This window comes from Sciurus carolinensis, chromosome 1 (assembly GCF_902686445.1).
Source record: "Sciurus carolinensis chromosome 1, mSciCar1.2, whole genome shotgun sequence".
Lineage (NCBI taxonomy): Eukaryota > Metazoa > Chordata > Mammalia > Rodentia > Sciuridae > Sciurus > Sciurus carolinensis.
The window spans coordinates 191,304,802-191,323,592 of record NC_062213.1 but is presented as its reverse complement, the minus strand read 5'-3'; the positions used below and the strand labels follow the sequence as shown (position 1 = coordinate 191,323,592).

The window sequence follows — 18,791 nt, the reverse complement described above, 5'->3', positions numbered from 1 at the left end:
CCAGATCATTCCCTCCAACCATCAACAGCCACATACAGCTCCACAGTCTGTGCCTGTAACCTCAAGACTTGCTCTTGATCAGCTTATGCTTGAGCTAAAAGGCTCTACTATATTAATGGTGTGACTTTCTATGAGCCTCAGTTTTCTCTTCTGTAAAATGGAGTTATCATGACCTGCTTTTAAACCTACAGCTAGAAGCATTTCCAGAGGGGATCCTGGCACAGGGTGGGCAGATGACTCAACCAAGGACACCAGTGAGTTGCCATCTGAATGGAGACTACCCAGAACTCTCTAGACCTTTGTACAGCTTCTTCTTAGGACACGACCTGAGATTCTCTCTGACCTTTCTCTGCTTCCACATAACCCTCAGCCACACCTGCCCATTGTTTCCAGTCACTATACAAATCTGTCACAGCCCGGGAGCCCCTGCCAGGAACCTGTATGATTGCAGGCTAGACACTGAGCTCCAGGGAACTGGCACGTGTCCCCAGTGCCTGTGTCATCTTTCCTCTGGGTTACCCACCAATCCATTCCAGTGTGCCTTAACAGGGACACCGCTGGGAGTGGGAAGGATGACAGATATGGCCTCTCCCCTCGAGGTGACTGTCACAGTCTTACAGGTCCAGGTTACATGGAACTCTGTCATCATCAGAATGAGGGCTATTCAGGTCTGGGCTCCCCAGGGAGTCTGGAGCCAGGTCCTAACCACGTAGCTGTCTCCCCTAATCCATTCTAGCTGCCAACCATATGGAGTCAAGTCCCTCCTGTACCTTCCTGTAAGAACCAGTCTGTCTGGCAGCTGAAGCCTTTTTCCGCTGCTCCAGGCAGAGCATTATGTTCACATCCTTTCTAAACAACAGGCAGGCCTGATAAAACTGAGCTCACCGTTTCTTATTCTTGGCCATCCAGTGACACTTTATTAACATGTTGGAGCAGAGGTGAGGGATGAAAAACAAGTGTAGAGTTAAGAGTGGTTACTTGCTTTACCTACTGCAAGCCTGGCTCTGAGCTCATCATCTTCCCAGTCTTAAAACAAACCTGAATATAATCAGAGGCTCTGAGAGATTCAGTGACTTGCCCAAGTTAGTAAGTGGCCACGCTGGATTTCAACCCTGGTCTGAAAAAGCAGATACACTCTCTATTTTCTATTTTTTTTATTATTGTAAACAAATGGGATACATGTTGTTTCTCTGTTTGTACGTGGCGTAAAGGCATACCATTTGTGTAATCATAAATTTACATAGGGTAATGTTGTTTGATTCATTCTGTTATTTTTTCCCTTCCCCCCACCCCTCCCACCCCTCTTTTCCCTCTATACAGTCCTTCCTCCATTCCTGCCCCCCTCCCTAACCCTAACTCTAACCCTAACACTAACCCCTCCCACCCCCCATTATATGTCATCATCCACTTATCAGGGAGATCATTTGTCCTTTGGTTTTTTGAGATTGGCTTATCTCACTTAGCATGATATTCTCCAATTTCATCCATTTGCCTGCAAATGCCATAATTTTATCATTCTTTATGACTGAGTAATATTCCATTGTATATATATACCACAGTTTCTTTATCCATTCATCAGTTGAAGGACATCTAGGTTGGTTCCACAATCTGGCTATTGTGAACTCAGCAGCTATGAACATTGATGTGGCTGTATCTCTGTAATATGCTGATTTTAAGTCCTTTGGGTATAGGCCAAGGAGTGGGATAGTTGGGTCAAATGGTGGTTCCATTCCAAGTTTTCTAAGGAATCTCCACACTGCTTTCCAGAGTGGCTGCACTAATTTGCAGCCCCACCAGCAATGTATGAGTGTACCTTTCTCCCCACATCCTCGCCAACACCTGTTGTTGCTTGTGTTCTTGATAATCGCCATTCTAATTGGGGTGAGATGGAATCTTAGGGTGGTTTTGATTTGCGTTTCTCTTATTACTAGAGATTACATTCACTATTTTCTAAACTCTGCCTCCACAGGGTATGGACCTAATCCCCAAGGAGATTTTTGTTTAGGTGGATGGATAAGCCTCACCTACGAAACCACACACCAGAGGCAGCAGTGATGGAAATACTCTTGCTTGGGAGCAAAGATGGAAGGAAGGAAAACAAAGGTACACCAGGTTCAAGAACAGTGAAGCGATGTCATGCTGGCCTGTGGAGACATGGAGGAGAGTAGCTCCCCACTGTGACCAGCTCTGGATGCCATTCTCTTCCAGGGACTGGGAAATTTTGACCAAGTGTGAGCAGGAGGAAGTAAGAGAGAGTGGCCCTTGAGAACAGTGCATTGGTGGGTGTTGTTTAACGGGTGATCCCAGGGCAGGGAGAAGTCCATCCTGTACCAGGAAAAATAACATGGCACCTTCTTTCTGGAAATTTAAAAAATGTGCTGGAGGGTCAACTGCTCTGGTGTTGTTAAGGAGTTAAGATGGTAGAGCCACTTGACAGGACATTCTGCAACTATCAGAAACATTTATGAAGGGTGCATAATAATATATAAAATGCTACAAAGGATACAAAATTAAATTTCTAATATGCACATTATTCTATTTAACAATAGATTAAAAATATCAATCATGGAAGAAAATTGGGGGAAGAAGGAAATATAATAAAATGCCAACAGCGGTTTTCCCCCACTCCAGCTACTTTTGTTCATTTTCCCCAGTTTTGCCAAATGACGTACATTCTTCTTTTTGTTTTTTCCCCTTAAAAAGAAATCTTTGTTGTCTCTTCCGATCCTTGTATCGGCAGACTACCTGGCAGGGGAGTTCAAAGGAGCAAATGAGCCAACAGACGCAAATTGCCCAGCACCGAGCCTGGCACAAAATCCGCGCTCCAGGAGCGTGGGCAGGGTCGCTCGCTCGGCGTCCCCACCTCGGAGGCAAGGGGACAGAGCCCAGACCCGCCACTCACCTCCCGCCCCCGGGCAGACACGCCCCCGAGACCGACGCTCGGCGGCCGCGCCCTCGCGTGTCCGGCAGACTCAGCGCCAGCCGCGCGCACCGCCCGCCGCCGGCTCTGCGGACGTGGAGCCCCTGCCGCGCCGCCCCACACACCCCAGCAGCCTCGCGCGACGTCGCGCGCCCCCACGGCCCCGCCCCGTGACGCGAACCCGGGGGCGGAACCGCGCAGGCCCCTCCCCTTGCTGCCTCCGATTGGCTGCCGCGCTGTCACCACGTCGCGGGAAGCTGGCGGGGTGTGTGTGCGTGTGTGTATGTGTGTGGGGTTTGCTTTGTCATTCGTACCCCCGTCGCGCGCTGACGCGGCCGCCTTGGCTGGGCGCTCCAGCGTCCGCAGGAGGGACCCCGCCGCTGCTCCCGGGACGCTCCCTTACATAATGACGCGCTGACTGAAGCACATGTCCGCGCAGAAACCCCACATGCGGAAAACCCCGGCCTCCCGATTCATACATTGCTAGACGAGAGCCTACAATACCACACGGCACCGTACGCTCTGGTATGGATTGCCCCACAGCGAAGCGCAATCCAATAATCATGAGGGTACCTTCGCAACAAGGCATAATATAGCATGTTATATTTATAGGGCCTATTTATAAGCCTCTATTTAAGTCTTTTCTGATAGGTCCAGCCACGGGTCCAGACAGCCTAATGATTGGCGCATTCTTCTGTCCTTCAAAGAGGCGGGTTCAAGAGGCCGTTTTGCCTCAGCGAGCCCTGTTATTGGCCGGCCGCGGCGCAGCGACGCCTTGGATTGGCCCGGAGGGCCGTCCGTCGGGGCCAAGGAGGCGGGGCAGGCGGCTGGCTGGTGCTGGGCGGGCGGGCCCCGGAATTGTCATTTCTTTGTTTCCGAAGGCGGAGGAGGCTCTGAGCCCCCCCTCCCCGTGCCACCCCCTCCCCCCGGGTGCTGGCTCCATGTCTGTGTGACCGGCCCCAGGGGTAGAGTCCAGGCCCGACGCGGGGCGGGCCGGCGGCGGCGGCTGAGGTGAGAGGAGGCGGTGGCGGCGCGGGCACCGGCCCCCCAACGGGAGGATGAAGCGGCGGAACGCCGACTGCAGTAAGCTCCGCCGCCCCCTAAAGCGGAACCGGATCACCGAGGGCATCTACGGCAGGTGAGCGGCGGCGCCCCTTCCGCCGGGCGCGGCCCCGCGGCCCCGGGCCGGCTCTGGAGGGGCAGGGCCCCGTTATGTAACCCAGACTAGGCCGCACGCCCGCGCCGGGGGCTCTCCTGAGGAGCGCGGCCCGGGAGCCGGCGGTCGGCCCGCCGGGGGTCCGCCCCGGGGCGCGGGGCGTGGCGAGGCCGGCGGGCCGGGCGGGAGGGCGCGGCGGGCGCGGGCTGGAGCAGCCGCCGCGCCGCCGTTGGCAGCGCCCGGGCCCTCCGGGGGGAGGGGAGGCGCGCCCCCTCCCCGCCTGGCGCCCCGGGCCCAGCCCGCGCCGCCCGGCGCGGCTCCCGGGCCCCGGCGGACCTCCGCTGGCCCGGGCCCCGCTCTAGCCTGGGAGTTTGCGGGCGGGAGCGCGAGGCGCGTGGCCCCTGCGCCCGGGGGCGGGGGGACTGCCAAAGTTGGGAGCTGACAGCGGCCTGCCCCCGGGGTCTGCGGGCGCCCTGGGCCGGGGCCGCGCTGCCCGCGCTTTCGCCTTCTGCTCCCCCCATGGGATTTCCAACTTGGCATCGAGGCTCGAAGCCGATACCCCCACATCATGCCCCGTGGCCCCGCTCCAGACTGAGGCTGATGTCAGTTTTGTCAGCAAACATTATTTTGACGATTGCAAGCAGATATTTTTCTTCGAACCTTCCAAACTCGGGTTTCCCTCTGCCCCCTTTAAAGGAAAGCAGTGTTCCTTTAAATAGAAATTGAATTCAGTGCTCTGGAGAGGACAACAGGTTCATGGGGCAACTCGGTGACTGTCATAGCTTCCTCAACCCGGATTTGAGTACGTCTGTTATTTTCTAGTTCTTCTCAGAATGTTCGTTCTCAATGGTATTTGCCTTGAAAAAGAAATGATTTCAGTGGAGAAGTAATTAGTTTGCCAAGGAAAATTCTCAGCATGTAGATACAGGTTTAATTGAATTCTCATGGTGCTTTACAATTTAGCTCTTCTAACGTGGGACTTAGAGAAATAGGGGAAGTCGTTGATGACACCCAAGTTGTCTAAACTGTACACCTTGCACATGTTATTGTTTACACATTTGGAATGATTGCTTTCCCTAGGCAGCTGACTAATGTAAACAGTGGGGGTTTTCTTTACTTCACGTTTAGAAGCATTAAGAAATCAAAGTCAAAAGTTCTTGGATGTATCCTTACGTAAGGAACCTTAACTGATAGGAATAATTCATTCATTCAACAGATATAAATACTATGTGCCCAGCAGTGTTCTAGCCAGCCAGGATTCAGGGAAAAGTAAAACAAAATACATGCTAAATCTATCAGACCTGACCATTTTAACTAAAACTGTAAAAGCAAAATAATTTTATCTGTAGCTTTAGTGGTTTGGGAGAAAGGTCTCTTCAAGTTACACATAGTATAAATTCTTGAATAAAGGAAGACTTTTTTCTTTAGCGATTGAAAAAGACTTGAACAACTTTACTAGTCACACAAGAATAGAAAAAGTATGTTAAACATACTTGGTAGACTTAAGACAACAGGGACATTTGAATGGCTACTATTTACAGTAACATAAGATGATGTACCTCCATTTATAGCAAGAAGAATGAGAGCCAGTAATGTTTACATGTTTTTGCTGTATTTCAGCTTCTTGTATTTAAACAAATATACCCGGCTTACTACCTACACCATAGTGGCCACTCAGTGTGAATCAATAATGAAGAAGTGAATTCATTGTTTAATGAGGACCTATTATTTACTGATGGCTTTTGAAATTTGCATTTTATTACTATAAAGGTTAATAGTAATACTCTATGCAAGTTACTCAATTTAATTTGTAAAAGTTTTAAAAACCAACCATGCCTCAGCTTTCAAAGAACCTAAATACATTTCATCCTCTTTCCTGATTGGGGCATCATATATCAAAAAAGCATTTCAATTTACTTGCTTCCTAGTTAACATTAAGGAATACTGAACTGAAGAACAAGATCACATATTTTTTTCCAATTCTGTTTCTAAAGAGAGATTTGGAGAATTTCCAGTTATTTCTAAAGCAAGCCAAATGAATAGACTAGTTATAAAGTAGGATGTTTGAGGATTCTTGAATATCAGATTTCTGTTCATGATCACATTTAAGACTACTGAATTGTTTCACATCATCTATTGCCAATTTTGTTTCTAAACATCTGACCAATTTTAGTCTCCATTAAATAGAGTCCTCCCCACCCCGGGGCTGAGGCTGCATTGACAGTTTTGATAACCACTGTCCACTGTGGCATAGCCCAACCTTTCATGGACTTATTTTCATGTTCTCAGTCTGTACAACTTTTAGGAAAGCCAGATTCAGACCTAAAATCCCAGATTTGGACAGGCAGCATCCACTGTCTTGAGCCCCATTTTTCCCATCAGTTAAATGAGTTTTGAGGACTGAAAATGATATCTCCAGTTTGTGAAACTCTGTAAATTCTGGTATGCTATGCAAATGTTATGTGCCATGTTGTTGCTTTCACAGTTTAACATGTATTGCTTATTCTTTTAAGAAGGTAGGAAGGGGACAGTTGGTAGAGTGCTTGCCTCACCTGCACAAGGCCCTGGGTTCAATCCCCAGCACCGCAAAAACAAAACAGGAAGGCAGGAAAAACTAAGATTTGGTGCAACTATAAACAAAAATCCAGTAGTCAAAACAAGGAGTCAGTTGCTGCTCAGTTTTACTTTTAAAAAATCCTGTTGCTGAGACACTTTAATCATGGTCTTTAGTCCAGCAACTCTTACTGAGGTGAGGTGATTGTCAAATGATATTTATTGTCAGTATTATGGCTGTGTTAGAATTCTCTTTCAGGGGAAAGGTTTAAGAAAAGTTAATATTAGATATTATATTAATGCTACCTACATTTATATGTATGCCCAACATTTGAAAATTCAAACATGCTCTGGAAATATTATTCCAGTCAAGTTAATAATCAAGAATAAGATCTTTTGGTGATTTTTTTTTTTCCATATTGCTAAGGGCTGAAATTCAGTGTAGTTTTTTAAAAAATGAACCAACACAGAGCCTATCATAGAGTAGGCAGTTGGTGTTCAATAAATGTTGGGTGAGCAAATGAATATCTGTTCCATTCATTAAAAACCTAATTGTTTAGGGAGTTGTGGAAGCTATAGGATAAGACATAGTGCCTTGTCTTCAAGGAGTTTACCTTCTAGCTGGCCAGAGTAATACCCTCTTTAAAAAAATGGTTGGTGCCTTATAATTGTACATAATTGTGGGATACATTATGCTGTATTTGTAAATGGACATAACATAGTTTGATGAATCTTATTCCTGCCATCCCTTTTCTTCCTTTCCTCCTAACCCTCATAGTAATACCCTTTTAATTTTGTACAGTAGCTTAGAGGTTCCAAAGAACTTTAAATTTCAGTCAGGTAAAAGTTATTTCTGTTGAGCCATATTTTAGCTTACTGTTTTGGTAGTTAACCTGACACATTAACAACTATATTTAGTCCTGTACTGTTTATGAAGTCAGATAGTTGGCACTGTGAGCAGGAGTATTTTCTCACTCAGATGGGATAGACGTGAAAATACTTGGAAAATTATGGAAATAAGTTGTTATAATGAAAGGTCTCCTTGACTGTTTCCCTTCTGAGGTCCTTGATTTCCTGGGAGGTGCGCTGGTGATTCTTTCCCCTGCCCACCTTCAAACACCAGCACCAGCAGCATCTCATTGGGCAGCAGTTCTCCAGGTGGGGTGGGGGGTGCTGTGTAGTGTCTGCTCCCAGCCTCTCACCCTGCCATGGTCCTCTTGAACTACTGACTTTATAATAGGAAGACAAGGAGATAAAAATGTAGTAAGTAGAAGATGGGGGCAGAAACATTTACATTAAAAGTATATTTTGAGTCTCTCCGGTTAGAATTGTTACTCACATAAGCAAGTATATTAAGAATTTTAAGTATGTTTAGCTTCAGGAAACTATTTTATATCTGTTACTGGTGGTTGAAGGAAGCATATCTTCCTCGTGAATTTATGACTACTTCCTGTGCTGGATTCTGCTTGTAGTGTTGCCTGAAACTCAAGAGAGCATAGTACTGTACCTGCTAGTTATGTTTTCACAGCTTAATGCCTTAAAACTAGGTGTAGGAACTTAGGACTGCCCTAGTATATATTACACTTTTCACCATCTTTACTTCAAGAAAGTGCTCTCTGGTCTTTGGGACTCTTCAAAAGTGTCATTTAAAAATGATCACATTTTGCATCCTTCTTAATTTCCCACTTTCCTTTTCCAGACCCTTGTCTAAATAGTCTGGTCTCCAGAGATTTCACTTGACTGCTTTTCCTGTTTCTTTAATGGTGTTTCTTTAAGCCTGGTTTTAGACTCCTTTGGGATATGCTTATTAAAGTCATCAGAGACTGCCTTCCTTGATTGTACAAGTGTTCTGCAATTGGAATCCCAGATACCAGTGTCACAGTCTCACAGCCTGAAAGCATTTCAGTACTCTATGGTAGGCTTTACCTTCAGCAATGCTGAACCTGACCTGAAAGAAAGATTCTATATTGTTTTAGAGGATGGTTGGGAAAGGAGGATGAACATAATGGAGAAATTGAAGTGTTTAGCTAAACCTGTTTATTTGTGGTTTTCACAAAATACATTTAAACAATCTGTCACATTGGAATGTTTGCATTTAATTTTTGCTAATAGTTTATTCTCTTGGGGAAAAAAAGTAACTTTTCTCATGATTCTTCTTGACTAAGTGTCTTGGTAGGTTAGTTTTATTGGGTGTTTTGAAAATCTCTTTAAATTGCTGCTGTTGGGTTGAGGAAGGGAAAAGGAAGGAATGTGATCCATTCAGATTATTTTCTTAAAAGCTTCCTGTTTTATTAGTGATATTCCCATGTCTGCACATGGATTCCTCATGGCCTTTCTAGGCCCTCCATAGACTTGAAGGCTGATTTGAATGATAGGCTTAGTAACTTATTATTTCTGCTTTCTTTGTAGTTATGTGCTCGTATATCATGGACTCAATCTGTGTTCTGTAAAAACTTATATTTCAGCGACTTTTCTTTGCCCTTTTCTCCTAGGTCTCCCCATTGATGTTAATCCTTTTGGGTTTTATGTGTGCTTATTGTCATTTTCTAGGCTGCTACCATTTTGTGGAGTCTAGAGGGTCACATAGTATAATTTCATGATCACAGTTAGGTGAAATACTATAATTAAGTTACTCTTCATAAAATGTAGTGTGCTCTTCAAACATACTGAGGACTTTATTCTCTAGGCCTACTAGATTTGGGTATAATTATTCTACTTGGACTTTGTTCAGAAATTAGGTCCAGAAGAAAAAGGTGGCTGCCTGGCAAACTGCATGAGTTAAATGGTACATATCAACAGTAGGAATGCATACTTTTTGCTGGACTTTTTTCCATTGTGGATTATCTCAAAAACTTTAAGGAGTGGCTCTATTTCCTCATGATCCCTCACCTTCAGGCACTTGTGTCCTGGCAATGGAAGCTTTAAAACATTTGGATCAACTTTAAGGTTTATATCTTTTTTTTTTTTTCTTTCTTTCTTTGCAGTGGTGGGGATTGAACCCAGGGTCTTGGGCTCACAAGGCAAGCACTATACCAACGGAGCTATATCCCCAGCCCTGAGTTTTGTTTTTTGTTTTTTTTTTGTTTTGTTTTTTGCAGTGCTGGGTATTGAACCCAGGGCCTTGTGCATGCAAGGCAAACACTCTACCGACTGAGCTATCTCCCCAGCCCTGAGGTTTATATCTTATTTTGGCATTTACCTTAACTGACATCAAATTGGTCTCAGCTTCTCAGACTTCCAAGGTACTTTCCCAGCCTTTGAGGCCCTTTCATAGCAAGGCCTTTATTCCTTTATTTTTTTTCCTCTGCTATCATGGACGATGTGCTTACTTTGAGTCATGGCACTGTGACATCAGAAGTAATTTATCCCTCATCCCATCTCCTCTGTTGCTTTTTCTTTTTTTAGAAACTTTGGATTTAGTAGCTTGAAATGGTACCAACTAGTCCACTTTAGATATATCCATCTGTATCACTGATGCATTTTTTTTTTTTTTTTGGTGCTGGGGATCGAACCCAGGGCCTTGTGCTTACAAGGCAAGCACTCTACCGACTGAGCCATCTCCCCAGCCCCTCACTGATGCATTTGAACTGTGTGATCCATTGCCTGCCCAGCACAGAGGAGGTAGCAAGAAATAATCTGTTTTTAAATTATAGTATTTGTTTATCTTTTAAAAACTAAATAAGTGGCTTGGTATTAAAATCAGAACTATCTTGTAGTAAGGACACTTGAATATCAGAGAGAATGAATGCCATGTTCATGGTCAAAACAAGAATTCCTGTCTTGGGTGAGAGAAACTGGGCTTGAGCTTGCGCCTTCTTCCTTAGGTGTGGTGAATTGTTTTCTCACCTTTTTCTAAGCATAATGAGGTAATCGTCATAGTTCATTGTGCCTCTTCTTTGTTTAAAAAAATGAGTTGTCTTTTTATTTTTAGGTTGCATGTTTCTCTTTTACAGTGATCATTCTAGGAGTTTGAATGTTGTCAGAACTCAGGCTTGATTTGTCCCTTTTTTTTTACAAAAATGTTATTTCTATAAAGAGTGTTCGAGTTGAAATGTTTTCTGCAGTGTATTTACAAATTAAGTTTACAAATTGGAAATTTATGAATTAAGATATTGAGGGTTTATTCTGATAATGTACATAGTCTCATTTTTCAAAAGACTCATTTCTCTAAGGTTAAGGAATTATATAACTTGAATATATGCATATATGTATGTGAAGGGATATAAAGAAGAAAATATTTATTGAGCATTTTATAAGATAAGAAAGTCAAATATGGTAAGATAAACACAAAGGTTTGAAGTCTTAGGGTGTGGGTTCAAATAATGTCTTTGCTTCCAGTTGTGTGATCTTGAGCCAGTCATTTACCTATTTTAACTCAGTTTTCTCATTTGTAATACTGTTTTTATAGGGTAGTAATAAAGCTGTAGTAGTCCCCTCCTTTTCTGAGGTTTCTCTTTCCTCAGTTTTTTTTTTTTTTTTTTTTTTTTTTTGGTACCAGGGATTGAACCCATGGGTGCTTAATCACTTATCCAAATCCTGAGCCCATTTTTATATTTTATTTAGAGACAGAGTCTGAGTTGCTTAGGGCCTCATGAAGTTGCTGAGGCTGGCTTTGAACTTGTGATCCTCCTGCCTCAGCTTCCCAAGCTGCTGGGATTACAGGTATGCACCACCCTGCCCAGATACTTTCCTCAGTTTTATTACCTGTAGATACCCACAACTGGAAGATATTTAATGGTTAATGCCATAAATAACCAATTTGTAAATTATTCATAAATTTTATTATTTTTATAATTAGTTATTGCTAACTTATAAACTATTCTTTATCATGAGTATACATGAAAAAACATTGTATGCGTAGAATTCAGTATTATCCAAGGCTTCAGGCATCTACTGGGGATCTTGGAAAGTATACCTGGAATATATGAGGGGAATACTGTAATTGAGTGAGAAAGATCACATAAAATACTTGGCATACTGCCTTTATCTTCATTATCTTATTTAGTCTCATTAAGGGTATTAGCTTGTTTCTCAGATGAGGAAATGGAGGATGCCAGAGGTTTAGTTACTTGCCAGAGACATATATCTCTTAATTCCAGAGTTTCTCCTCTTTTTGTTTCAGTGTATCATGTCCCTTCATCCTTTCTAAATGATGCTTATGTGTAATAATTTATATGATCTTCTCAAACGCCTGCTACATGTAGGGCAAGTGTCATAATGTTCATTTTCCATGTGAAACCATAGGTAGGTATCAGGAGTGTCTTGCACAAGGCCATTAATCTTTTTTCCCTCTCAAAAAGAGAATCTCTCTCCATTAAGATTAAAAAAATCAAAGTAGACATGACAGCTCAACACAAAATATGATCCTGGACTAGGATTAATCTCTGACTATAAAGGACATTAGTGAGGTAATTACTGAAATTTGAATAAGGTCTATAGATCAGATAATAGTACTATATTAGTATTAATTTCTTGATTTTGATAATTGTATTGTCACATCGGAAAATGCTCTTGTTTTAGAGAAATTAAAGGATAAAGTAGCATTACAGCTACAACTTATTTTCAAATAATTAAGGAAAAATATGTAAACACATTTAGGGAGAGAATGTTAACAGAAAGTTAAATGTCTTATCATTTGTGGAATCTGGGAGAAAGGTATGAGGGAATTCTTTGTGTTATTTTTACAACTTCTTTGTAGTTCCAAAGTTATTTCAAAATGAAAAGTTGAAAAGAAGTAAGATGCTTGTTAAAAAAAATTAAAGTAGTATGATGATGTGCAAGAATAAAAGACCTTAGTCGTTCTGCCTCAGGATGGTTGCTGTTATATGATTTATAAATATGGGATCTTTTCTTGATATAAACAAACATGTATTTCTTACTTAACAAAAACAGGCTTATGTTTAACAAGTTCACTTCTCATGTAGAGATTCACCGTAAAAGCATCATAGGGTTTCATGCGAATGAACACTCTTCTCTGCAGTCTCCTAACTTGTCTTTCTGCTCTTTCAGCAGTTCTCTGTAACCTGTTAGTTCCCTGTTCCTCAGGGTTTTTTCCTGTAAAATAACAATAACTGTCCTGCCTACTTCACAGTTGTGAAGATAAAATGAGATAATTAATGTGAAAGCATTTGGGAAAGATTACAAGTGTGTTATATAGTAAGGTCTGGTTAAGTAGATGAACATACTACCAGTGACAGCAGTACTTGATTCACTTACTAAGTGAATTTCAAATATTTATACATGTTGACACAACTCTTTTAAAGCCTGAGCATTGTTTTTATTTTTATTTTTATTTTTCTATTTTGTTTCTTTATCTTTCCCCATCCTAAGCCCCACAGATTTCACACTGTTAAAAGTATTTCTGGCTGGGTGTGGTGGCTGGGTGTGGTGGCACATGCCCATAATTCTAATGACTTGGGAAACTGAGGCCAGAGGATTGAAAGTTCAGGGTCAGCCTGAGCAATTTATTGAGGACCTAAGCAACTTAGTGAGACTCCGTCTCAAAATAAAAAGTGAAAATGGGGTACTGGGGTTGTGGCTCAGTGGGTAGAATGCTTGTCTAGGATGTGTGAGGCACTGGGTTCAATCATCAGCACCACATATCAATCAATCAGTCAGTCAGTAAGTAAATACATAAGTTCATTGACAACTAAAAAAATATTGAAAATGAAAAGACCTGGGGATGTGACTTAGTGGTTAAGTGCCCCTAGGTTCAATCCCTAGTATAAAAGGTATTTTTGAAGCAGAAATTCTAAATTTCAAACTTTCCACTTGGATTAGGTTATAACACATACTTGACCTTGGTATCTCTGTAGTCTGTATAGTCCCTTATAAAAATACTATATCACAAAATTCTTAAAAACTTTTAAAATTTATTTCCATTCTAGGTAACTTTTTTCTTTTAAATTTTATGTTTCATGCTGTTATATTTGTCGTTGTAGTGGATGTTTATGTATTTGTGTGTGTGTAGGTGTGTGTATGTGTGTATTTGCTCTAGAAAGGCTTCCTTTATAGGAGATTTAAAATAGAAAAAAGGTACATGGAATAGCTTGGGTCTTTTCAGCCTGCTCCCCTTTTTTGGATTTTACATAAGGATATGCTTTCAGACTACCAGCAGTGGTTTTTATTTTGAGGCTTACACACAATTTTCCATAATTCAGCATTTCTCAGAAAATTTTTTTGTTTTTGTTTTAGGACCTTACTTTACACTCTTAAGTATAATTGAAGCCAAGCTGGGCATGGTGGCACAGGACTGTATGTCAGGGACTCAGAAAACTGAGGCAGGAAGTTCAAGGCTAGCCTCAGCAACTTCATGAGACCCTGTCTCAGAATAAAATGGACTGGTGATGTAGCTCAGTGGTAGAGCACCTTTGGATTTAATCCCCAGGACTGCCCCAAAAAGATTGAGAACTTCGAAGAGCTTTGGTTTTTATGGGTTACATTTATCAATATTTATTGTATTAGAAATTAAAATGAGAAAGATTGAAAACATTTATTAGTTCATTTAAAAATAACAATGATAAGTCCATGAGACAAGAAGTGTGGTTTTACATTTTTCTGTACCTCTTAAATTTCTGGCTTATCAAAAGATACTTTGAGAATCATTGCTGGAGTAAGACTCAGTAGCAAGTGGGCCAAACGGTATGATAGTCTGGCACCCAGAACAAGGCTGATTACATTTGTTTTCTCCTAGTGAGGAACAGTCAGAACAGATTGGGAGCAGGTGCATGATAATCCTTTAGGCAGGTGCTGTATTGGTATCTTTGTTGCTGTATTTGTTGTTTTGATTAGAGACACCCTTCTGAGTCACCTGTGGGTCATCTCTTCCTATTTTCATTTTAACTGTGCACATTGATAACTGTGTACCCTATTGGTCCTAAACTCTTCATTACAGGTCATTCATTCAACAAACAATTGCTGGGGGGGGGAGTTCAAGTTCCTGGAATGTCCTTTGTTAGCTGCTGTGCTGGACAGAGGGTATGAAGTGGGGAACACAATGTCCAGATCCTTCTGTTTGTGTAGGCTTTACATCTAAACAACCAATTACACAAAATAGTATTTAATTTAAATTGAGTAAATGCTTTTATAGTACAGGATGCTCTGTGAGCATTTAATGGGGTCCTAATATTTACTTTGGGGCCAGAAATCCTTTTTTTATTGGTACTGGGGATCGAACTCTGGGGCACTTGACCACTGAGCCACATCTCCTGCCTTATTTTGTATTTTATTTAGAGACAAGGGCTCACTGAGTTGCTTAGAGCCTTGATTTTGCTGAGCCTGGTTTTGAACTCTTGATCTTCCTGCCTCAGCCTCCCCAGCCACTGGGATTACAGCCTGTACCACTGTACCTGACATGAGAATACTTTTTTGAGGAAGTGATATGATGCTCATGCTGTGTGCTAAAGGATGAGTAGCAGCAGAAGTTATTCTTGTAGATTTATCTGTACTTAGGTGGAATCTTCTTGTGATTCAGAAAGAATTGTAGAAAAATGGAAGAACTGACCCTGAACAATTTAAATGTTTCTGGTTGAGAGAAGGATGGTCAGCAGTTTGGAGATAAGTGCTGATTATCTGTACCGATTGTCTTCTTTCTGAGAAATTATGGAATGTAATGGAAGTTCCATGACAGTGTGACGTTGCCTTACGCCATTTTCTTTTGCTGTAACTGCATACTTGATACTGAGTAATTTATTTTAAAAAAGAAATTTATTTCTTATGGTTGTGGAACATAGTTCTAGCATCTGTTTGGCTTCTGGTAAAGGTCTTCTTGCTGTATCATAACTGCTCAAGTCTCCCTCATCTCTTCCTCCTCTCCCTTCTCTTCTTTTTCCCCTTCCCCCTCTTTCCCCTTCTTCCTCCTCCTCCTCTTCCTTCACACAGTCTCACTTTGTTGTCCAGGCTGGGCTTGAACTTCGAATCCTCCTGCCTGAGCCTCCCAAATTGCTGGGATTATAGGCAAGAGTCATTAATCCTGGTTCTTCCTCTTGTCAAAGCCATCAGCCCTGTCATGGGGTTCCCACCCTGATGAGTTTATCTAATCCCAACTACTTTCCATAGGCCCCACCTCCAAATACCATCAGTGTATGAATTTTTTAAAAATATTTTTTTAGTTGTCAATGAATCTTTATTTTTATTTATATGCGATGCTGAGAATTGAACCCAGTACGTCACACTTGCTAGGCAAGTGTTCTACCATTGAGCTATACCCCAGCCCTCAGTCTGTGAATTTAAGGATTAAATTTCAACACGAATTTCAAAGGGGACTTTCAAATCATGGTATGGCACTTGTGTTTTTCTCAAATTGTAATGTATGCATAAATGCCCTAGAGGTCTGGTTAAAATGCAGGCTTAGATTAAATAGGTTTGGAGTTGACCCTGAAATTCTGCTTTTCTAAACCGTTTATTTGTGATGATGCTACTGGTCCACAAACCGTACTTCGAGTATTAAGATTGTAATTAGATTGGCCAGGGTGAAACTTCAGCATGAGTATAAGCCATATAAGGGGCTGGATAAAATATTCTAGAGATGATGTCCAGTAGGGAGATATTTTGGATAAGAGACAAGACAAAGCAGCTGAGTGTAGGAAGTATCTTGCCACATACTGAATGCTAAAGGTGATTTACAGTTGCCATTACCAAGAGGTCAGGAAAGCTAGGATTGAGATAGATGACTACTAGTACAGCCAGTGAAATATTCCACAGCCTCATTTCTGTGGTGGGGACCAAGTGAACTAAATGGCCATTAGTCTGCATGGGGAAAAGGTCAGGTACTGAGGATTGATGCCCATCTTATGGTAATTATGTGGGCTCCAGAAAATGATGTAGGTGACAGTAACTAGAGATACTGGAGAAAAGGTGCACTTTACTTGGAAAAAGAATGTTCACTGCTACTTCTCATTAATCATAGATGATTAATCCATAGATGGAGAGTATTACTAAATAGATTCAGGTTAAAAATGGTTATAAATAGGAATAGAATTAAAAAAAAAAACTTACAGAAAAATCTCTGCTTTGAAGACTCACCACCAAAAAGCCTAATAATTGCATTTGCCTTTTCTCTTTTTATTGACATCCAGAAATAGCTTACAAGACCATCAAAAGGTATTTCTGGTCTGCCCTATTTCAATATATAATTTTGGAGAATAATGTGTTTTTGCAGTTAGGCTTTACAATTTTATCATTATTAGCAAATTTGCTTGGATCTGGAGACTCAAAATAACATCTGGTTAGCCATAAGTCATATAATGAACCATATAAAATTATATTTAATCATATATTCTTCATAGCTTAAAAGAGATATTTTAGAATTCCATAATGTTTTAAATTCCCATGTGTAATATCACCTCTTTGGATTTTGCAAAATCTTAGAACATTCAGAATTTGGATTAGTCAGGGTTTCTACCCTGATGAGCAGTCATTTTAGATTATTGTTTTTTAACTTGTGCATATACCTACAGAAGGATGAACATAATTTTCTGATGTAAAGGGCTAAATGAATACTGAATCAGGCAGCTTTCTTAAATTTTCTAAAACTCTTTAAGATTGAAATGGTTTGATAGAATTTATTTTCTGAGCAAGTCAGCTTTGTTAACTAGGTTGTCTCTTGATTTTAGAGGCAGGCCCACCTGGAAGGGGATCCTGAGGAAAACTGAGTGTATGGCATATGTTTGTGAAAGATCAAGTTTCCTTAGATATATTTACTTCTAAACTAAGACTCATTAAGAAATAGGTGTCAAGAACTTCAAAGGTTTAAAATAGTTGCTTGGACAATTAAATGTATAAGAAAGAAGACCCTCACCTTGAAGTTACAGAATTGAAAAAGAATAGTCACCAACAAAGACTTTGTATTGCCTTAGGTTTAAATGATCCAGTTGCTAAAAGTATTCAAAGCAGTCTGCTATTCTTTGGATAATGCTTTCTAAACAGTGAAATGGAGTGTTGCCAACTAGACTGGGATCCTGCCATGCCTTGGGGGCATTTTGGGCAGAGAGCATTTGGTATCCCTGTTCCTTTTCCAGCCGGGGAATGGTAATGACTGGACACGATGAGGTACACATCATGTCTCATTCAGCAACATTCCAGAGATAGCTCTATGGGAAAAAGGCTTATTCAGAAAATTAATACATTTTCATGCCCTTTTTAATTAATTAATTAATTTTGCTGTTCTGAGGAGAGAGTGCAGGGCTTTGTACATCCTAAGCAAATGTTCTACCATTGAGCTACAACCCCAGCCCTATGCCATTTTTTAAATGCCTTAAAAAAATGACCAGGAGGCTATCATACCTTGCTTAATATAGAAACAGTTCTAAATACACAGAAAATTCCTTTTAGTTTTAAAGTCATGTAGCTTGGAAATCTAGTTACAAACTTGATTTGTGATCCCGAATACCTGCCTGACTCAGATGTTCCTTCTAATAAAATGTACATTGCCCTCTGTTGGGTCAGTTGTGGACTTGATGAGAGAATGAGTTTGAGGGCTCAGTCTTCAACTGGGTAGAACTGTAGTGAGTGAAGCAAAAAGAATTCTTAGAATTCAAGAATATGCTCTTTTGGTTTGCTTTGAGTTTCTTGATTTTGGGCAAATATCTATGGAAGTTCCTAGAATTAACATTAGAAATTAAGTCAAGATGACAAAATATGTACCATTATGAATATTATATCATGAAGGCCAGGTACATCTGTTCTTGATATCCTTTACCTGCATAGCTTCAAAGGGCACAGAAAAAAATCCTCACTGCTGGATCTTGCCCCCCTACTTCCAAGTTTGTAAGTCTTTTTGTATCTTATTGAAATATCCTTCAAAATTATTTATTAAAAATCTTGATTTAATCTGGGGGTATAGCTCAGTAGTAGAACATACTTTTTTTTATACACAAGGCCTTGAACTCAATTCCTAGCACCTAAACAAAAACAACAACAAATTTTCTTGATTTCGTTGGTGTCTGTTCAGATAGCTAATTTGATCATATCAGTACTGGAATGTTTGCATTGAAAATACTGTGCAAGTTCTAGCCCAAGTTTAAAGTGAATTTCAGGTATTTTCAATCTGTTTATTTTTGAACCTTTTTTAATACCTCAATTTGATCTGCTTCAGAATTGGCAGGATTGGGAACATAGAAATAGAAGTTTATTAATAGGAACAATTTAAAGTCCTCTGTTGTC

At 41.2% G+C, this 18,791-nt stretch overlaps 1 protein-coding gene across 1 annotated transcript in view; it reads left to right on the top strand.

Annotated features, from left to right (window-relative positions):
• The first annotated feature begins 3,776 nt into the window (after positions 1–3,776).
• The window catches only part of Maco1 (macoilin 1), a 60,468-nt gene continuing 45,453 nt past the window's right edge, over positions 3,777–18,791 (top strand). The window contains 1 exon segment of the mRNA XM_047567652.1: positions 3,777–4,058. Within this exon segment, the coding sequence (XP_047423608.1) occupies positions 3,979–4,058 (80 nt within the window). The 5' untranslated portion in view covers positions 3,777–3,978.